The sequence below is a fragment of the Rhinichthys klamathensis genome, unplaced genomic scaffold (genome assembly GCF_029890125.1).
Source record: "Rhinichthys klamathensis goyatoka isolate OS25496 unplaced genomic scaffold, OSU_Roscu_1.1 h1tg000181l_1, whole genome shotgun sequence".
Taxonomy (NCBI): domain Eukaryota; kingdom Metazoa; phylum Chordata; class Actinopteri; order Cypriniformes; family Leuciscidae; genus Rhinichthys; species Rhinichthys klamathensis.
This window is the reverse complement of record NW_026606709.1, coordinates 6,126,051-6,145,204: the sequence shown is the minus strand read 5'-3', so window position 1 is coordinate 6,145,204 and position 19,154 is coordinate 6,126,051. Positions and strand designations below refer to the sequence as shown.

The window sequence follows — 19,154 nt, the reverse complement described above, 5'->3', positions numbered from 1 at the left end:
TGGGCTTTTCAAGATGGGAATAAGTGCCATGCAGCAGTGTTAGTATGGCATCATCCACACCTCTGTGCCGTTTATATGCAAACTGAAGGGGGTCAATATGCAAACTGACCTCCTCCTGAAGCTGGGATCAGTCGGCCCATTCTCCTCTGACGTCTAGCATCAACAAGGCATTTTCGCCCACAGGACTGCCGCATACTGGATGATTTTCCCTTTTCATACCATTCTTTGTAAACCCTATGGTTGTGCGTGAAAATCCCAGTAACTGAGCAGATTGTGAAATACTCAGACCGGCCCGTCTGGCACCAACAACCATGCCACGCTCAAAATTGCTTAAATCACCTTTCTTTCCCATTCTGACATTCAGTTTGGAGTTCAGGAGATTGTCTTGACCAGGACCACACCCCTAAATGCATTGAAGCAACTGCCATGGGATTGGTTGATTAGATAATTGCATTAATGAGAAATTGAACAGGTGTTCCTAATAATCCTTTAGGTGAGTGTATATATATATATAATATATATATATATATATATATATATATATATATATATATATATATATATATATATATAACATTGTTTTACATTATACTTTATATATTTAAATTTGTTCTGAAATTTTTTGTTAATGTAGAACAATTGAAATGATGACTCTGCATGGAAATAATTGCACAGGTTAATCTGTGCTCAAGGTTAGAGAACAAGACCTACTGTGTTTTTACATAATCTCTTACAAACCTCCAGTTGGTCAGCTCAAGCTCTAAAGCTTTAATCCGTGAGTGTCGGATATCAAGTGATACAAGTGATGAAAAGCGTTTGGCTAAGATGTGTGCTCCCTGAGCAAATCGAGTTTGTGCAAGGGACAGAGTGTCTCATTACTTCAGCTTCAGTCATCTAACATGAGAGGTTGTATTCTGTGTTAGAATATATGGTTCATTGCAGTCTTACATCACAACATCTGACAGTTGAATCATAGAAGTCAATGGCACTATTCTCATTGCATTTATTTCCTTTCTAACACGTGACATTCATACAGACCTTGTCCCTCGGAAAGCTGCTGAAGTGACGAATGTAATGTATATTTTTATTGCTGTATTATGTGATAGCATCAGTTTGGTGAGTGACAGGCAGGCTCTCATTGACCACGGGCCAGCTAGCGTGTGTTTGGACAGTAGCAGCGGCAACAGCTGTGTGGCAGTGACGGCCCATAAATATTTGAGAAGAGACTCGATCTCTCAGTGTAGCACTGGATTACAGTAACCTCCCTAAATTTACACCCCGTGGGCATGCAGAGCCAGTGAAGGTGATATTGAAGTATAACTTCTCTCCCGGTCATGAAAGTTACACCTGAAAAGTGATGCTATTTTTCTTCTGTGTTCTCTTCCACAACAACCGGGACATGAAACTCAAGGTCATCGAGTTCAGTTGCTTTGAGATGCGACGAGAAGGCCAAGGACATTCATTAGTAACCATTGGGAAAATGTGCCTCTGTCTGCATTTACTGCACTCTATACCAACAATTTGTATTTTTTACAATTTTGATTAAAGGGGCAGATTATCAATTAAGAAAGACTTATTTTTGTATGGTTCCTTGCACAATACTCTGTCCTGAGCTAAAAACGCTTTTACCATTAGAACATTATTTGAGTATGGCTTTTCTTTACTGACAGAGAAAACTTGCTCAGTACCTGATACAGCATTGCATTTATGATACAAAGTGCTCAGATAAGTCCTGTGACCCACAAGTCAAAAAGCTGGTTGCTTTAGCAAATGCATTTTTATCTTGTGTTTGCTTTTGTTAACTCTATCGGTTAGATTTAGAGTAGGTGGTACATTTATTTTTACTCACATTTCACTTTGAAAGTGTCGCAAAACTTGCAAGAAACACGTAATATCATTTTGAAGAGATGTCATGTATTTGATAGGTATACACATATCAAGGCACATATTTCCAAATGAGCCTGTGTTGTTAGTGTATCATCAAAGAGTCTGATGGTATGTTGTTTTAGTCGAATTAAAATATATGTTTGTGTTAACACTGCTTGTTTTGTATGTTATGGTATTTTTTATTAATAGTTCAATCATAGTTGCATCACAGCTAAAATGTGCCAGAACACTAATGTTAACTGCTAACCAAGGAACTGGAAAACCAAGTGTAAAACAACATTTTGATTCATTTTGGCAATGCTGCTGTTTGAAGAGGCAAATATGTGTTTCTGATGGTTTTGAAGTTTAATAGATAACTCTGAATCCAGCATGATTGTTCACTCATTTGTTCTTTGTGATGGCTGCAGTTGTCATCCCTGTCACATAAAAGCATTCAGCAGTGCAGATGTTAACATGGCACTCCATATGCTGGAAATAGTGTCATTACGCACCTGCCTTTGTTATTCCAAATCATAGAGAGGGAACAATTATGAATCTCTAAGCAACGTCTCAGTGCTGCACCACTAGAAAATGCTTTGCATTTTTATTTGAACATTGTATGTGCAGTTTGAAATCCCTTAAAATATCCGAAATAATAGCATGCTGAGAAATTCCCCTCCAGTCCAAAAATAGTTTACAGAGACTAAGCTGCAAAGCGAATATCATTGTGAATACATTGTGAATTATTGTTATCATTAAATGATGGTTAGTCCTTGATAATTTCAGTCTGGCCTAAAACGTTTTTTTTTGTGGCACTGTTATTAAGACGGCGTTGCACCAGCTACACTGGACTCAACAGCAAATCCACAACCTGTACAGTAAGTATGCACTACAATTTATTTCACATGCAAAGAGAGTATTCACATAGTCTTAAAGGAACCGTAGGGGGGAAAAATCCTATCTAATTTTAATGGTCAGCAACAGGCCATGAGAGTTAATTTAGTTGCATAAAAGCTTTAACTCACTTCCCTATCATTGTAATTGCACATAAAAAAAAAATGATATAAAGCAATAATGAAATCCCAATAACTTTTGATTTGTAACCAAATTGGATCATTCAAATGTCAAGCGCACAGTGCAGCAGATGGTCTCTGAATGTTTGCTTTCAGCTTGAAGACATGTTGGGGTCTGTATCCACATTGTTCCCAAAAGCAAACATTTACTAAATGATATGCCTGAGGTCTGGAGAGAGTGTGACTCATTAAAACAACATTGAGAGTCGAGGGCAAGACTTTTGAGGTAGGTTTTTATCCCCATCTTGTTTTACACTTCGTCAATTATACAGTGCTTAGTGTCTAGACCTTGCTATTGCATTACTCCATCAAGGACAGCATGTGGCAGGAAAATGCAGCTTCGGTAAGCACCTCACCTACAAACTCATCAACAAGCCTCGTCAGTCAAGCCTTCATGGTCAAAACATCCTCTCGCTCTGTGATTTATCTCATTCATTTATTCAGAGAATGTCAATGCTGCATGTAGCTGTAAATGTAAATCTATCTGTAAGTCTATCTATCTATCATCTATCTATCTATCTATCTATCTATCTATCTATCTATCTATCTATCTATCTATCTATCTATCTATCTATCTATCTATCTATCTATCTATCTATCTATCTATCTATCTATCTATCTATCTATCTATCTATCTATCTATCTATCTATCTATCTATCTATCTATCTATCTATCTATCTATCTATCTATCTATCTATCTATCTATCTATCTATCTATCTATCTATCTATCTATCTATCTATCTATCTATCTATCTATCTATCTATCTATCTATCTATCTATCTATCTATCTATCTATCTATCTATCTATCTATCTATCTATCTATCTATCTATCTATCTATCTATCTATCTATCTATCTATCTATCTATCTATCTATCTATCTATCTATCTATCTATCTATCTATCTATCTATCTATCTATCTATCTATCTATCTATCTATCTATCTATCGTCAGGGAGCTTCTATCAATATGTGGGAGACTCCTAGACCTTCTGGGAGAGGAAGGTTGTCTACTATAATAATGTCTGGAATAATTGACGAAGGACTGTTAAATAATTAGAAATTCAAGAGAGTATGTGCTTTCCGTACATAATAAAACAAATTTGTGGGGAAAAAAAACATGAAAATAATTCATCGTTTTTATCCTATTGTTTTCTATATTTACTTGCTTAGTCAGTGTCGTTGTGGGTTTTGGTTCTTTTGCTGTTGTAGGCTGTAAGGACCTTTGAAATAAATTAAATAATTTGGCATTCAACTGCCCTCTAGTAGGCAATACAATACAATACAATATAATATATAAAACTGTTTTATTATTACTATGTACAGCAGTTGCAGTTTATAGTGCTTTCTGTAACATAAGCTGAACCAGTAATGGTAAAAACCCACCCACGCCATCCTCAAAACCTTCATATACCAGGCAGGATCTTTTAAGTACATAATCTCCTGCTGATTCTTGTCTATGCTCCCTCTATATCTATTATCCACAGCTGCCTATCTCGCTCGCTCTCTCGCTCTCTCTCTCTCCTGCTCTCTCACTACACATCACTACTGACTTCCTGCCTGCTCCTGATTGGTCTGTATGAGCAGGAGGAGATTAGGGCAGTCCCTAGTCAGCTGGAAGGGTGTCCAAAGAGTGCCAGGATAGAGAGAGAGAGATGCTGTCGCTTTAAGAGTATTTTTAGGCTGATAGTTGATGATGGTCAGTGGTGGGGAAAATCAGAGTTAGTGGCGGCAGTGCAGTAGCTGCCTGTGAATATGGATGACAAGGGGAGACGCTGATGTACTGTGGATTTAACAGCTTTTTTAACGCCATTAAACACACTGGACTTGGGTTATTTGTATGCATTCAACCTTAATTTGTTGTGGCTAAAATTAGGTAAGTAGTTGCAATTATGTATTTTCATTATTAATATAGAAAAGTTTTTTTGCTAGACTGAGTATTTGGACTTGTTATTGGCTTCAAGATTATATATTCAACAGAGTACACTTTCATACATGCAAGCTTTACATCACGCTTGGCTTGCGGATATGATGCTATGATGGAGGATGGGGGTTGGTTGACCACTGTGAACTAGCTGTCAAGCTATTTGTTTTTCTATCTGGACAACCCAGTCCACCTTCTTCCTCTGCGAGGCAGATATTTAAATTTAATGAAACTGGCGAACAGTGTGTGATCAAGTTACAGTATTGATTACAGCCTGACCCTCTGCTGTACTCCACATGCAGAGAGGTTTGTGTGCATGTTTTCCTTTGGTTGTGTGTGTGTGTGTGTGTGTAGATTATAGTAGATTATAACATCCAATTAATAATACCAGCATGTGTGCTTCAAATATACTCACGTACATTGCACGACCTTGTGTGATGAGTGCACGTGTGAATGTGTATTTGTCAACGTTTAGCTTGTCCATCTGTTTGTGTCCTCATGTTTTTGTACATGTATATTTTTTTGCAGTGACAACGCATGCTTGCATCCTTTTCTATAACTATGTTTGTTTTCACATGAGAAGCTGAGACACCTAAAGAGGCTGAAAGAGAGAAAGTTTGTTTAAGGACATGCAAAATGTCACAAGGTTTAGGCATGCTTGATGGAATAACATGTCAGGGCCAGTGAAGCAGCAGAGCTTACCGAAAGCAGGAGCGAAGACTTGCTCCAACATCCCCAGACATCAATCAAACAAACACACACACACACACACACACACACACACACACACACACACACACACACACACACACACACACACACACACACACACACACACACACACACACACACACACACACACACACACACACACACACACACACACACACACACACACACACACACACACGCGCACACACACACACACACACACACACATGCAAACAAACAAACAAACAGAACAGCTATACATTGTCCAGAGTCAAGCTTCAATAAACCATTAAAATGAGATCACAGCTTTTAATATTTTAAAGGAGATCCTAATGGTCTTCTTACAACATAAATACATAAGAACAGCTATATTATAGTGTGTGAGAAAAATATGAAGTGTAATAAAGACATGTTTAAATTAATGTTGTCCTAAATTTTATATTGTCATTTTACTAAAGCAAATAAATAAAATATTATCTGGAGAATACTGCATGTGTACATGTATGCAGTGGTGTAAAGTATTTGAGTAAATGTAGGTTAAATAGTTGCTGTAGCCTAACTACCTTTTTGGCTACTTTGCTCTTTGACTGAGTATAACGATATTAGCAACTCTCTACTTGACTACATTTTTGGATAAGCATATGCACTCTTTACTCCAATACATATCTTGTGCGTTTTGCCTTTACTCACCCAAACTTGTCAAAAAGGCTACTTTACGTGAATGTGAGTGCATTAGCAGGTATACGAGATGAGGACATGGCTGCAGCCGGTGAAGAGGCCGAAACCAGCACATCTAGTGCAAGTAGGCTGTGACTATTTACTTAAAGGCCCACTGAAGTGCCTTGAAACATGCAGCATTATTCAATGTGTTGATGGAATTTCCACTGCAACAGGAAGACAGGGCGGGACATTTCAATCAGCTCCTCCCCTTTTTTAAAATGGCCAAAAGCTTTTAGTTTATTTTTGCAGAGCTGTTGAGCTCGGCAAAGCTGCGTTTGACAGCCACAGTCTAATAGGTTCCCCTTTTAGATTTAATATGAAACTGTTACTAAAGCAAAACAGTGAACATAATCATGATGAGGATGTGTACCTTGAAAAGTGTGTAATTTGTAATTTATGATTGGCTTCATCACTGTTGATTGGCTTCATCACTCTGTGATTGGCTTCATCACTCTGTCTCCTCTCCACCAATAAGCTGGTGTGTGGTGAGTGTTCTGGCGCACTATGGCTGCCGTCGCATCATCCAAGTGGATGCTGCACATTGGTGGTGGTTGAGGAGATTCCCCCTTCCATGTGAAGCGCTTTGAGTGCCTAGAAAAGCGCTATATAAATGTGATGAATTATTATTATTATTATTATTTGTGTTGGTGCATGGCACCAGTGTTATTACTTCTACTCGACAGTGCCGTTTCTCCTCCTACATCGCTTTAAAATATAGCATTCTGTGAGGAATTCAAATGGGTCTGATCCATTTTGTGGTCTGTGGCGACTCACGCATATGATCCGCTCTGTGCTATCGTGTCTCTGGACCGGAGTAGATTGTGTGCACGCTGTGGCGGTTCACGTGATATTAAAGTGAAACCAGACTTCTTTCGCCCCGTGCTTTTCACCATGTAGAAAATAGTAATTGTGTGAACAAGTGATCGATTTTAGCCACAGCTTGTCTGTTTATGATGTAAATAGGTCCCCTTTAATATGTGGTTAGTGGTTCTCATCTATTGCTTTAATATTGGACAAATAATGTAATGGAATTATGTAATAATAATTTAGATTCTAGAGAGCATTGATTGGACCCAAAATGAAAATTCTGTCATTAATTACTTACCCTCATGTCGTTCCAAACACATTAGGGATTAAACCAACACATTCTCATCCTATGGCGTCATATAGGTGACGCCATATGACATTTCGTCGAAATCTTACGCACATGGCATCCTTTAGCGTCAATATAACACGCACTGTTATGGGTAGGTTTAGGTCTGGGGTAGGGTTACGGTTATGACGCCTTGGGTTCTGCGTCTCATATTGACGCTAAAGGATGCCATGTGCGTCGGATTTCGACGAAATGTCAAAAGCGTCACATGTTTCAGTCTCTGACGCTGTTCACGTTGTAAACACAGTGCAGCGCTTCTGGGTTCTACGTTAGAACGGCTGCTCAGTATTGGCCGGCTCCTGCGTCAGCACCACACGCATGCGTCGAGAAGTTGTTGAGTAAAGTAGTTATGCTTGTTTTTTTGCACTCAAAAAGTATTCTTCATAACATGAAGGTTGAACTGTTCAGTGCGTATGTTACAACATCTACATGATGCACGGGAGTAAGCGACATGTGTCACTAGGCTAATGGAGGTGCCACAACATACGGCGACATGTTCCGCAACAATGTCGGTGGCACATGACAAGTTTTAGTGCCACATGCCACTATCCACTGGCACATGCCAATATGAACCGGATGTGCCACCGAATGTGCTGCTAAGCATAGCAGCATGTGCCAATGGCTTCTGTGCGTAAGATGCCATGCCACTTAATCTTAATACTGCCTCTCTGGTTTTCACTAGCATGTTGAGGACCAGTGCATCTTTGAGCCTACATTCAGTACGCGTAAAATACTTTAATACTGTTCAAATCAGACACTCTAACCCCTGGTTTCACAGAGCTAGTCCCAGACTAAAATGCATGTTTGATCTGTTTTAACTGAAATACTATTGATTTCTTGTATTTGATTTTGATATTTTTTTTATGAAACATAAATGAAAAACCCTTTCCGTCTTCTGAGCTTTGAAAGAATGACATGTGAGCAATCAGAAGGGTGAGAATGATGCTGTAACAATGTCTAGAGGAATATTCAGCCCAATCTGGCCGTGTGTACCCACACAGACACCCACCCGCCCACCCACACACCGACAAATGGTGGGAGAGGAAAAATGTTTCCAGCTTCCTAGTGTTTACGCTTCCCCACGCATGACGCAACACATAATCAGCACAACACACACACACACACACGTCCATGCTCCCTCCCCCAACACATGACGCGCAGGCCGAAGTGGGAGAGTGATGCATGGGGGACTGAAGACATGCACGACTCACCGTACACACGCTCACTGGCAGAAACAGGCTCTGGGGAAATGTGACTCTCTCTCTGGCTGTCTTGATCTGGGTGTTTCAATGGCAGAATTCTGTCTGCCCAGTGGCAGAATGGATAAATGGGGTGAATTTCTTGTTTACGTTAACATTACTGCAGTAGAGCCAAATTAATTTCGGCAACATATGTTTCCAGACGATTCCTGGCTCTCAACACACACCTAACTCAAAACAGTTGTATGTCCTTTACGAAATTATTTTATCTCAACACAAACCATTAACTTCATGCTAATGTAGGAAATCATATTGTATTAAAGGAATAATTTAGGCAAACATATGAAAACTGATTGTTCTATCTTTATATCATTCTATCTATCATGCTATATATCGTTCTGTCTATCTATCCATCATATCGTTCTGTCTATTGTTCTATCTTTCGATCTATCAATCTTTCGATCTATCTATCTTTCTATGTATTGTTTTGTCTATCTCGTTCTGTCTATCTATAAATCGTTCTGTCTATCTATATATCGTTCTGTCTATCCATCAATCGTTCTGTCTATCGTTCTATCTATCATTCATCTATCATTCATCTATCAATCATTCCATATCTATCATTCTAAATATTGTTCTATGTATCGTTCTATCATTCTAACTATCGTTCTATCCTTCTATTTATCGTTCTTTCTATTGTACCTTCAAACTTCAAAAACCATCAAACTTTGTATGTTGACTCATCAAAGCCCTGTTTTAAAAGTCTTGACGTTAAAAATTACAGTTAAATAAAATAAACTGAAATTCAAAGAAATGTTTTTCTTCTTCCTTAACTTTCAATTTGAATTGCATTTCTGCATCCTGTTTTCTACTGTAATTTTAATTCAAATCAATTTAATTCAAATCAAATGCATTAATTAGATTGTAATTTAAAATGCATTCTCAGTTCAGTTCTGAACTCCTGTTTCTGGGTGAACTATTCCTTTTTCTCCTTACCAATTTTATATCCTTAAACTTGGGCAACCAGGTGAAATCCATTAATGATATGGTTTCTAGACGTGCTGAATTTGCTGGAATAGACATTCCTCCTAATTGCATCTGACTCTGCATCATACAGTGAGGTGATGTATGATTATTCCATAAACCATTGCTAGACCATAGCTCAGAATGATTGAGGGGTTATTCTAAAGTGATGAGAATTAATTTACATTGGAAAGGAGTAAATGGCAGTTATAGTTTTGGGTTTAATCCCCAGAGAGATGCTGGAGAGATGCAATCTGTGATGTAGCTTCTTGGCAAATAGTTTAGACTGCTCTTGTTCAGCGCATTGCAGGGTGACAGGCTTGGTCTACTGTCTTGAATGAAATGCTTCTTGTAGAAAACTCGCCTGGGCTGTATGCCAAGCACTCCTGATTTATGTGACCTCAGTCCAACATGGTTTTCAGACTGGCTTCTGAATGAGCAGGTTTCCACTAGAGCAACTAGACATTTTAGAGAAATGTTTGATGAAAGGAAAAAAGAGAGAGATCGAATAAAGAGTCAATGAAATGATTTGATTTGAACAGGTGCAAGTTTGGCTTAGCTTGAAGCCTGATTAAAAGTAAAAGATGAGCACTTACTAAGAAATGTCTAGCCTTCAACAGGGTGTATGTGGTAATAGCCACTAATGATCTGCAAACATTGAAGGCTGTTGGTTTTTATTTACCGGCCCTTTTAAATTAAACGTTTTGAAAATTCAATTCAAATGGTGACGCATATCATGAAAAAGCATCATTGTGTCAAGATGTGGGTTTGTGTCCTGTCATGTTGGTTCCCTGTCTAGTCTATTAGATATCTTTTTTAATGTTTGACTGTTGAACGCTGTTGGTTGTTCCTGTTCCTGAGTCCCGAGTCCTGTATCCAGTCTGTATAGTTTGTAGTTTGTTAAATAAAGCGTGTGCTGCTTTTGGATCCTGCCTCATCTCTGCTTCAACCGCACCACGTTACACATTGCTCATTAAAGAACAGATTAACACTTCATTAGATGTTTATGGATCTTTGCTTCTTTTGTGGTTTAAAGATAAAGCCAAAAACCTTTTGGAAGTTAAAAGGCAGGTAGTTCTGAAATACTTTAGCAAAGTGATTCTTCAATGGTTTCGCTTCAGATTAGCGATCCGACAGCACCATATTTGTTTATTGCACAAAAATAAACTTTTAAAAAAAAATGTCAATGAACTGCATTGGCCCTAAAATAATTATTAAAATGACAAGACGAGAGGAAACATGACAATTTTGTAAACGCGTTAACAATATTTGCCGCAAATGATAGGTGAATTTGTGTCAAAATACAGTAAACTTTGATTGAACACACAACCTTTGACAGCAACAAGAAAATATATGTAAAGTGTTTTCTCCTCTCTTTTAATAGTTGATAATCCTAATTGTTGTGACATGCTACAATTATAATACACCCCCAGCAGTTGTGAACCACTGCTTTAAAGACAGTAGGAAAGTAGAGATCTTATATTGGCCATGTTACTGAAATATTTGAAGTCTGTGGATTGCTGAGAGCTCTATTCTGAAGAGGGATGGGGCAGCAAGACTCAGGTTATGGTACTGGCATGCCGGCACTGATGGTTTTTTATGGATTGACCATTAGCACTAGAGTGGAGCACATTAGATTCTCTCAGGACCATGACTGATTCTGCCAGGCAAAAACCTATAATGCAGACAGAGAAAAGCAGGCTTCTCTCGCTGCCTGAGAACGGAGAGATGATGGATGTGAGTGAGTATGCACAGATAAATGACAAGGAGAGAGAGAGAGAGAGAGAGAGAGAGAGATGAGGAATTGTCATACCCTATCAATGTTTACTGTGAATTTGAAGGTGAACTGATTTAGGCCATTGCCACAGGCTCAGTGTTTCTGACTGCAGTTGACCTTCTATATTAGTAAACATAAACCAGATTGCATTTTGTAGCAGCATGTATCCCGTATTATTATTATTATTATTATTGGTTATTTTTTTTATTTGGTAACACTTTATTTTACAGTGTCCTTGTTACATATGTTACTTACTTACCATAGTAATAACAGTAAATTATGCATAGTTACATGAAACTAACCCCCAACCAAATCCTAATCTGACCCGAACCCCTATAATAAATACATGTAGTTGCTTACTATTACTCAGTACTTAAATATATAATATATTTAATATAATATATATAAATATATTATATTACACTGTAACAATGACACCTTAAAAAAGTGTAATTTGTTTTACACCTTTATTTTAAGGTGATGTATAGTTACATTGTACTTACTCAAATAAGTACTGAGTAATATTAATTAACTACATGTACTATAGAGTTACGGTTGTAATTATGGATAATTTACTGTTATTACTATAGTAAGTACATGTAGTAACGTGGAACTACATACCTTAAAATAAAGTGTTACCTTATTATTTGTTCGTCTTTTGCACCCTGTTAGTAACATTTATTTATTCATTTAAAAAAAATGGTTATCCTTTCTTACCATGCTTATGAATAATTGCCGAAATATGTTTGTTGCCTAGAAGCGTAATTATATATTGTATATGTTTTTTTGTCTTTCTTTATTCATTAGAAGGATCCACTTTTTTCCAGTATTCAGCTACTTTACATTTCAGATTTAATTTCTAGTCAGATAGAATGTTAACTAGGAGACAATAATATTAAACAATAATATCATCATAATATTGAAACATAGACAAAATAAATATATATTCAAACATGTATTCACATTTCTATTAGCCTATATTATAGAATTTTAATAAAACTGCTTTTAATAAAAGTAACCTTATGGTTGTTATTATGCACTGTCAACATTCGTATCTGTGCAAACGATATCAAACCCCTTACAGATGCCCCAATAAAACGTTAGCCGATTATTAGCGGATAGTCTGTCAAAGACGAATGATTATGTCGCTTTAAATTCAATTTTCGCGAGGCGATGTATGCTGATCACCTGTCATGTGGGGCGCATGCGCAGAGGGGATGATTGTGAAAGCGGGTATGTCCTCAGTTCCTCGTAACCTCCATCCTAGACGCTGAGCAGCGAAGTCCGACTACCAAACAGCACTAGAGAGACAGAAATGGGAGAATAAATAGGGATGCTCTCACGCTGCAGGTAGGATGCTGTTTGTACGACTTCAGCTGCCCGTTCAGATGAAAATAATCGTGCTTTTCCATGTGACCACAGTGGCAGTTTTGATGAAAGATGATTATGGAGTGTGGTAGTAGTGTATGGCTACTTCTAGTCTGGAAATGCTTTCGGCTTCTAGATGCTCTCAGACAGCATGCAAGAAAGCGGTTTTAGTGATGAGGCTGGGAAATCCTCCCATCCTTGGTCAAATTGCAGGGCTTGATCAAGGACGAATGCATCATGATCAGGACAGTGAGGGAACCTCCATTTCTCACCGTTTGGTCTTTTATTTCCTGTTTGAATGCATGTTATGAGGCGAGATCAGTGTGATTACTGCAGATCGTGACCGTCTGAGATTGATCATCTACCATCTACAATCTCATATCGAATAACCAACCTATTCTATTCTATTCTATTCTATTCTATTCTATTCTATTCTATTCTATTCTATTCTATTCTATACTATTTTTTGTCTATTGATGCAAAAAAAAAGGGGGGAAAAAACACTTTTTTTTTTGTAACTAAAACATCCAACCCTTTAAATTATGAAACATTAAGTTTTCTTTCACATAAGATTGCAAAACACCCATTTGTGTTTTACACATGCAGCGAAGGTTTTCCAACCCGGATATGCCGACGGATTATTTCTGTAGACGGGCTATAGCCTATAGATGTTGGTTTTGAAGGAGCAGAGCAGAAAATGTCAATATATATTTGTAGGCTGTCTGAAGAGCACAATGTGACTATTTAACATTAATATCAGGTTATCGATGTGATTGAAATGTTGACGGCGCGCTCTCTACTGAAAAACAATCATGCGTTTGCAAAAAAAAAAAAAAAAAATACACACAGAAAACCCACTCTTTGACTCTTTAAAGTTTCTCATCATGAATGTGTCCGCATAGAGTTACTGCTGTGAATGGTATACCGTGTTGTATTTCACGCTAAAAGGCAGAGCAACGTGATGCATGCGCTGAGCGTAGAACGCTGTCCAAGGTGCTGAAGGGAAACGTCCAAACACTGTCAATTGCAGGGGAATGCAGTCACGCTTAACACGAAACATCAGAGTTTTATTGCTGTTACATATATTAATGCTACATTTTTAAGCTGTATTACACATGTGGATGAACAACAGATGTAGTAAAATTGCCATTGCCAAATTGTCTTTAGAATTGTCACTGTAACTGCACTCGTAATTTGTATGGGCAGTTATTAAACTTTAAATCAACTTATTCAACCTATAATTATTTGTATGCTATGGCCTATTATATGTTGCAGATATCGAATGCATTCTGGCATAATGCTATTCGGAAGACCACAGATCATGGAATCTATATACAATAATTATGGAAAAATTATCTTATGAATTATGAAAAAAACTATTTGCTTTGTTATTTACCATTTTAATAGATGTCAGTGTGATTAATGGAGATCGTGACTGTATAAGATTGATCATCATCTACCACCACTACATGCTAGCTACCGATTACGCATTGTAAAGTTCATGACTGTTTTTGGTTTTTTGTTTAATCTTATTTGCTACTTTTGCGTTAATTAGGTTTTTACCTGCTTTGAAGATGACTTACAGTAGCTAGACTTAGCATGCCTGAAAATAACAACACTTTTAGACCGAGTACTCTTCCCATTTTACTCCATTTTGCTGAACATAAAATATTTCAGAGACATTTGTAATTGTTTTTAAATCATTTTGTTTTTGGAGTCTGGAACTACTAATATTTTGATTTGATAATGAATATTTTATAATGTGTCTGTTTGTGTGTGTGTGTGTGTGTGTGTGCATTAAAGGTATGTATGCATTAAAGACACAATAATGTGTGACTTCTCTCTTTTCATTGTCCATTTTCTATTTCCTAAGGGACACTGGAGGTAGATGTGAGGGATAATTGCAACTGGTGAGAGAAGCCCTCCACTGGGCCCCTCCATCCCAGCCCTCCCTTACACCAACATTCCCCACAGCCAACATGTTCTCCTCCAACTTTCTGAGTGGAGGGAATCCTCTAAGTGCGATGTCCTCTGCTGTGAACAAGTTCAGTCTTTTTGGGGATGAGGCACCTGAGGAAAAGCAACAACAGCAGCCTACAGGTCCTTCAAAGCAGAAGGATCCTCAACAGCAGGGGAACGGCCAACCAGCCTCACAGGGACCTCAGAGGCAAAGTGGACAGCAGCCGCAGGGTGTGGGACGGGGAGCCCAAGGAGCTGTACGGGGTGGATCTCAACCACTAGGAGCTGGACGGGGTGGACCTCAACCACAAGGAGCTGGACGTGGTGGACCTCAACCACAAGGAGCTGGACGAGGTGGACCTCAACCACAAGGAGCTGGACGTGGTGGATCTCAACCACAAGGAGCTGGACGGGTAGGATCTCAAACACAAGGAGCTGGACTGGGAGGATCTCAACCACAAGGAGCTGGACGTGGTGGATCTCAACCACAAGGAGCTGGACGGGGAGGATCTCAACCACAAGGAGCTGGACTGGGAGGATCTCAACCACAAGGAGCTGGACGAGGAGTTCCTATACAGCAAGGAGCTGGTAGAGGTCTCCCACAGCAGGGAGTGGGGAGGGGGGGATTGCCACAAGGAGCAGGTGGGGGTGGATCTCCTAAGCAGGGTGTTGGGAAGGTTGGACCTCAACAACAAGGCCCAAGAGGACCTGGGTCTCATCCAGCAGGTGCAGCTGGGTCAAGGCCTCCTTCAGCAGAGCCTCAGGTGAAAGATGGAGCTGGGGTGAAATCCCTCTGTCCAGTCTGTAAAAATACAGAACTCAGTTTTAAGTCCAAGGATTCCCCCAACCATAACACCTGCACACAATGTAAATCAGTGGTCTGCAACATGTGTGGGTTCAGTCCTCCAGATGCAACTGTGAGTACAAATTCCTAAGCATGATACATAAAGCAGTGGTATTTGATATGCATGACTCTTTCTTTTGCGCTCGTTTTAAATTAAAATAGAAAAAGAATCAAGATATTTTATATAATAGTGTTATTTTATATAATCAAGATATTTTATGCAAATAGACCACTCTAGATTTACCCATCAGTTTATACTATCAGGCGATGGTCACCATTATAATTCCAGAGTGCACTCTCTCTGAAGCATGCTTTATTGGACTATGATGGATGCTGACGATTTTTTTATAATACCTTTTTAACAAAGTCATACTACATATTCTTTGTTGATTTGAATTTTTAAGTTAAAAACTAGCGATTGTATAACAGACATTTGTATCCTCAATGTACGCAGGCTAAGGAGTGGCTTTGCCTGAATTGCCAGATGCAGAGAGCTCTGGGAGGGGCAGAAAGTAGTGAACCTCCTACGCTAAAAGCCCAGCCACAGTCCAAGGTCTCCGTACCATCACAGAACCCCGCAAAGAAAGACACACCTCATAGTAAGCAGATGCCTCCATCTGCCAGCCAGCCAACCAAACCAACAGACGGTCAGAAACCGTCAAGCCAGTCTAGCACAAGTGCAGCTCATCCATCGCCGCAAACGTCACAACAAAAACTTCTTCCACAGCAGGCAACAAAAGATGCTCCTCCTGCCAAAAGTGAGCCACCATCAAAGACTGAGCCCCCTAAAAAAGAAGAAGAGTCCAGTTTCTTTGGTTTTGGTTTTAGTGGCGCTCGATCCCGCTCTCCCTCTCCACAGCCTGGTGCCTCTTCTGTTTCTGGGAAGGTTCTAGGCTTCGGTTCTTCGTTCCTTAGTTCAGCATCCAATTTGATTTCGGCTGTCCAGGATGAGCCCTCGACAACTCCACCAACCTCTCGAAAGGGTTCTGCCGTTTCCCAAACTTCTGCCAAGACCACCACACCCCCTTCTACCAGAAAAGATTCAGAGGGCTCTAAGGGCCCCCCCAATCATCCTAAATCACAGACACTGGAAGGAAAAAAGCAACAGCAACAAAATAAACCCCAAGACACTCAAAAACCAACGACAACGAAGGAATCCTCATCTGCTCAGGCTACTAAAATAGATCAAAGCCCGAAACTTCTTCCCAAAGCCTGTCCACTTTGCAAGGCAGGCCTGAGAAGAGATCCTCCCAACTATAGTACCTGCACTGAATGCAAGGCCACTGTGTGCAATCAGTGTGGATTTAATCCTGTGCCTCATCAAACGGAGGTAAGAAACAGATGAATGTATTTTCTTGCAGTAGGTTCACATTATGGTTTGTGCAATGAACTGTGGGCAGGAAATGTCAAGAGCAATTTCAGAGGACATGTTCTGGGTGATTCCAGTGATTCTGTTGTAAAAGATGGATGTATTTTCTAGTCTCTTTGGTTTGTGTGGAGGCAGTCTTGTGGAAGGCAGACCGAAAATGGCTGTGAGAGAGACAAAATGTGCCTTGATTCTCAATTGCCTCAGACTACTCCCAGCCTAAACTTACAAAAATAAAGTGCTTACACTCTCAAGGCAGAAAAGAAAACATCAATGTGCATATTATTCACATTGTTTCCTCCTTTTTTAAGTTATGCTTTAACATGATTTACAGATCCATTAAGGTTTTGGCCTTTTGGGTGATAAGTAGATATTATGAATGAATAGACATTCTTTGCTTTGTGACTCGTGTTATGACGTTTAATGATCTATCTGGGTCAAACATTGCAGTTAGTGGCTTTTCTATTTTACATGCAAACGTTCCACGCAGTGTGTTGCTTTCAGCCACTTTCCAGACCCAGCAAAGCTATCAAGATAGTCAAGACTGCTTGGGGAGATAGGTTCATGATGATCTCATGGGCTTTATTGTTGTCTGTTTTGATCCAAGAGGATATGTAATTCTCCTTTTGCATCAGAAGTTAGTAGATCTACTGTTTCATTGTAAACTTAACTGTCTATCATGTCTTTTATTTTGAAGTTAGTTATTTCAAGTCTTTTATTTAGAAAACCTTTTGCCAATGTTTCTGGTTTCCCTTTACAAGTTCCTTTATGTGTCTTGTTTTTAATTATTTATTTATTTATTTAGTGCTCAAATATAGATGGTCCTAGTAATTGCCATGTGTCATATGCCATTTTATTTGGTTTCACTTTATTTTGATGGTCCCTTTAACACATTCTGTTTACTATAAGTAACGTTGCACCTACATGTCTACTAACTCTCATTAGAGTGTTGAGTATTAGTAGACTGGTAGGGTTAGATTAAGTTGACATGTAGTTCCAAAATTACTTCTAGTCAGTAGTAGAGTGTCTGTTGGAGGACCATCACAATAAAGTGTTTGCAGATATTAAGCAGACAGTCTACTAACACTCTAATGAGAGTTAGTTGACATATAGTTGCAAAGTTACTTAACAGCACGTTCAAAAGGGACCATCAAAATAAAGTGTTACCCTAAATTTTCCTGACAATGTTTTTTTTTATTTTTATTTTTACCACTCATTAAATGTCCCTACTACCAGACTGGTTTCATCACTGAAATAGGTGTCCTGAGAAAATATAAATATATTTATATATTTGTGCCTGTCGTAAGACATTTATTATTTTATTTTTATATTAATCTGAAAACTAGTCAGAAGCACTCTGGGTTTGGTTGAAGTTAGCCAAAACATCTGAAATCACTTTCATCGTGCTTAACATTAAGTTTTGTTGGTTACTTTCCAGTAGTGTTGGGATTACTATTTTATCCTGAATGTTGGCATGTCATACTGAATATTTTAGGGTTTGTTAGGTACAAATTTCATTTTTACAAATATCATAAATGTCAGTTTGTAGCAGAAATAATGTTTGTGTAGATTTGACAAAACACAGACTAACTTTTGTTTCATCTTTGGCCATCAGGTTTTATATTAAGGGAATAGTATAGTCAAGGCCAGGGATGTATCATGTGCTTAGTCTTAGCAGTGAATCTGCTGTAATAATATATGTTCCCTAGAGAACCCTTATCACCTCTATTGTCATCATCTGGAAGCCCTGGGCATACCAGACTGGCCCCTAAATGGCCATTTCATATTTTAAGATGTGTTGAGCAAAAAAAACCTATTGATTCTGTAATTAAACATTCAGACTTTACGTGCAGCCTGGCAAGGAGACCCCAAGGCTATTGGGTCACATGGACCAGCTGTGTGACGAAAAAACAACAGGCAGAGGATCAGTGGGCAGTCCTCAAAGTTAAAATCTAAGACTTTTCCAAGAGAGTTAAAAAACACAGAGATGAGGTGTAGATTACAGTGGCATCTGCTACTCTATTGTGCTCAGTGTCAAGCACAGGTTGTTGGAATGAGATAATAGTGAAAATAATAGCTCTACAATATGGAGGTCACCTTCATTCATGGCAACAACTGTGTGTTTGGTGTTTTATCATGAAACATTCAAACCTGGGAAGCCTTAAGCCT

General features: G+C 38.7%; 1 protein-coding gene across 1 annotated transcript in view; it reads left to right on the top strand.

Annotated features, from left to right (window-relative positions):
- The first annotated feature begins 4,611 nt into the window (after nt 1-4,611).
- pclob (piccolo presynaptic cytomatrix protein b) overlaps nt 4,612-19,154 on the top strand; it is a 112,877-nt gene continuing 98,334 nt past the window's right edge. Inside the window, exons 1-3 of the mRNA XM_056261407.1 lie at nt 4,612-4,817; nt 14,690-15,692; nt 16,074-16,949. Coding sequence (XP_056117382.1) covers nt 14,796-15,692; nt 16,074-16,949 — 1,773 coding nt within the window. The 5' untranslated portion in view covers nt 4,612-4,817; nt 14,690-14,795. The remainder of the gene's footprint in view (nt 4,818-14,689; nt 15,693-16,073; nt 16,950-19,154) is intronic.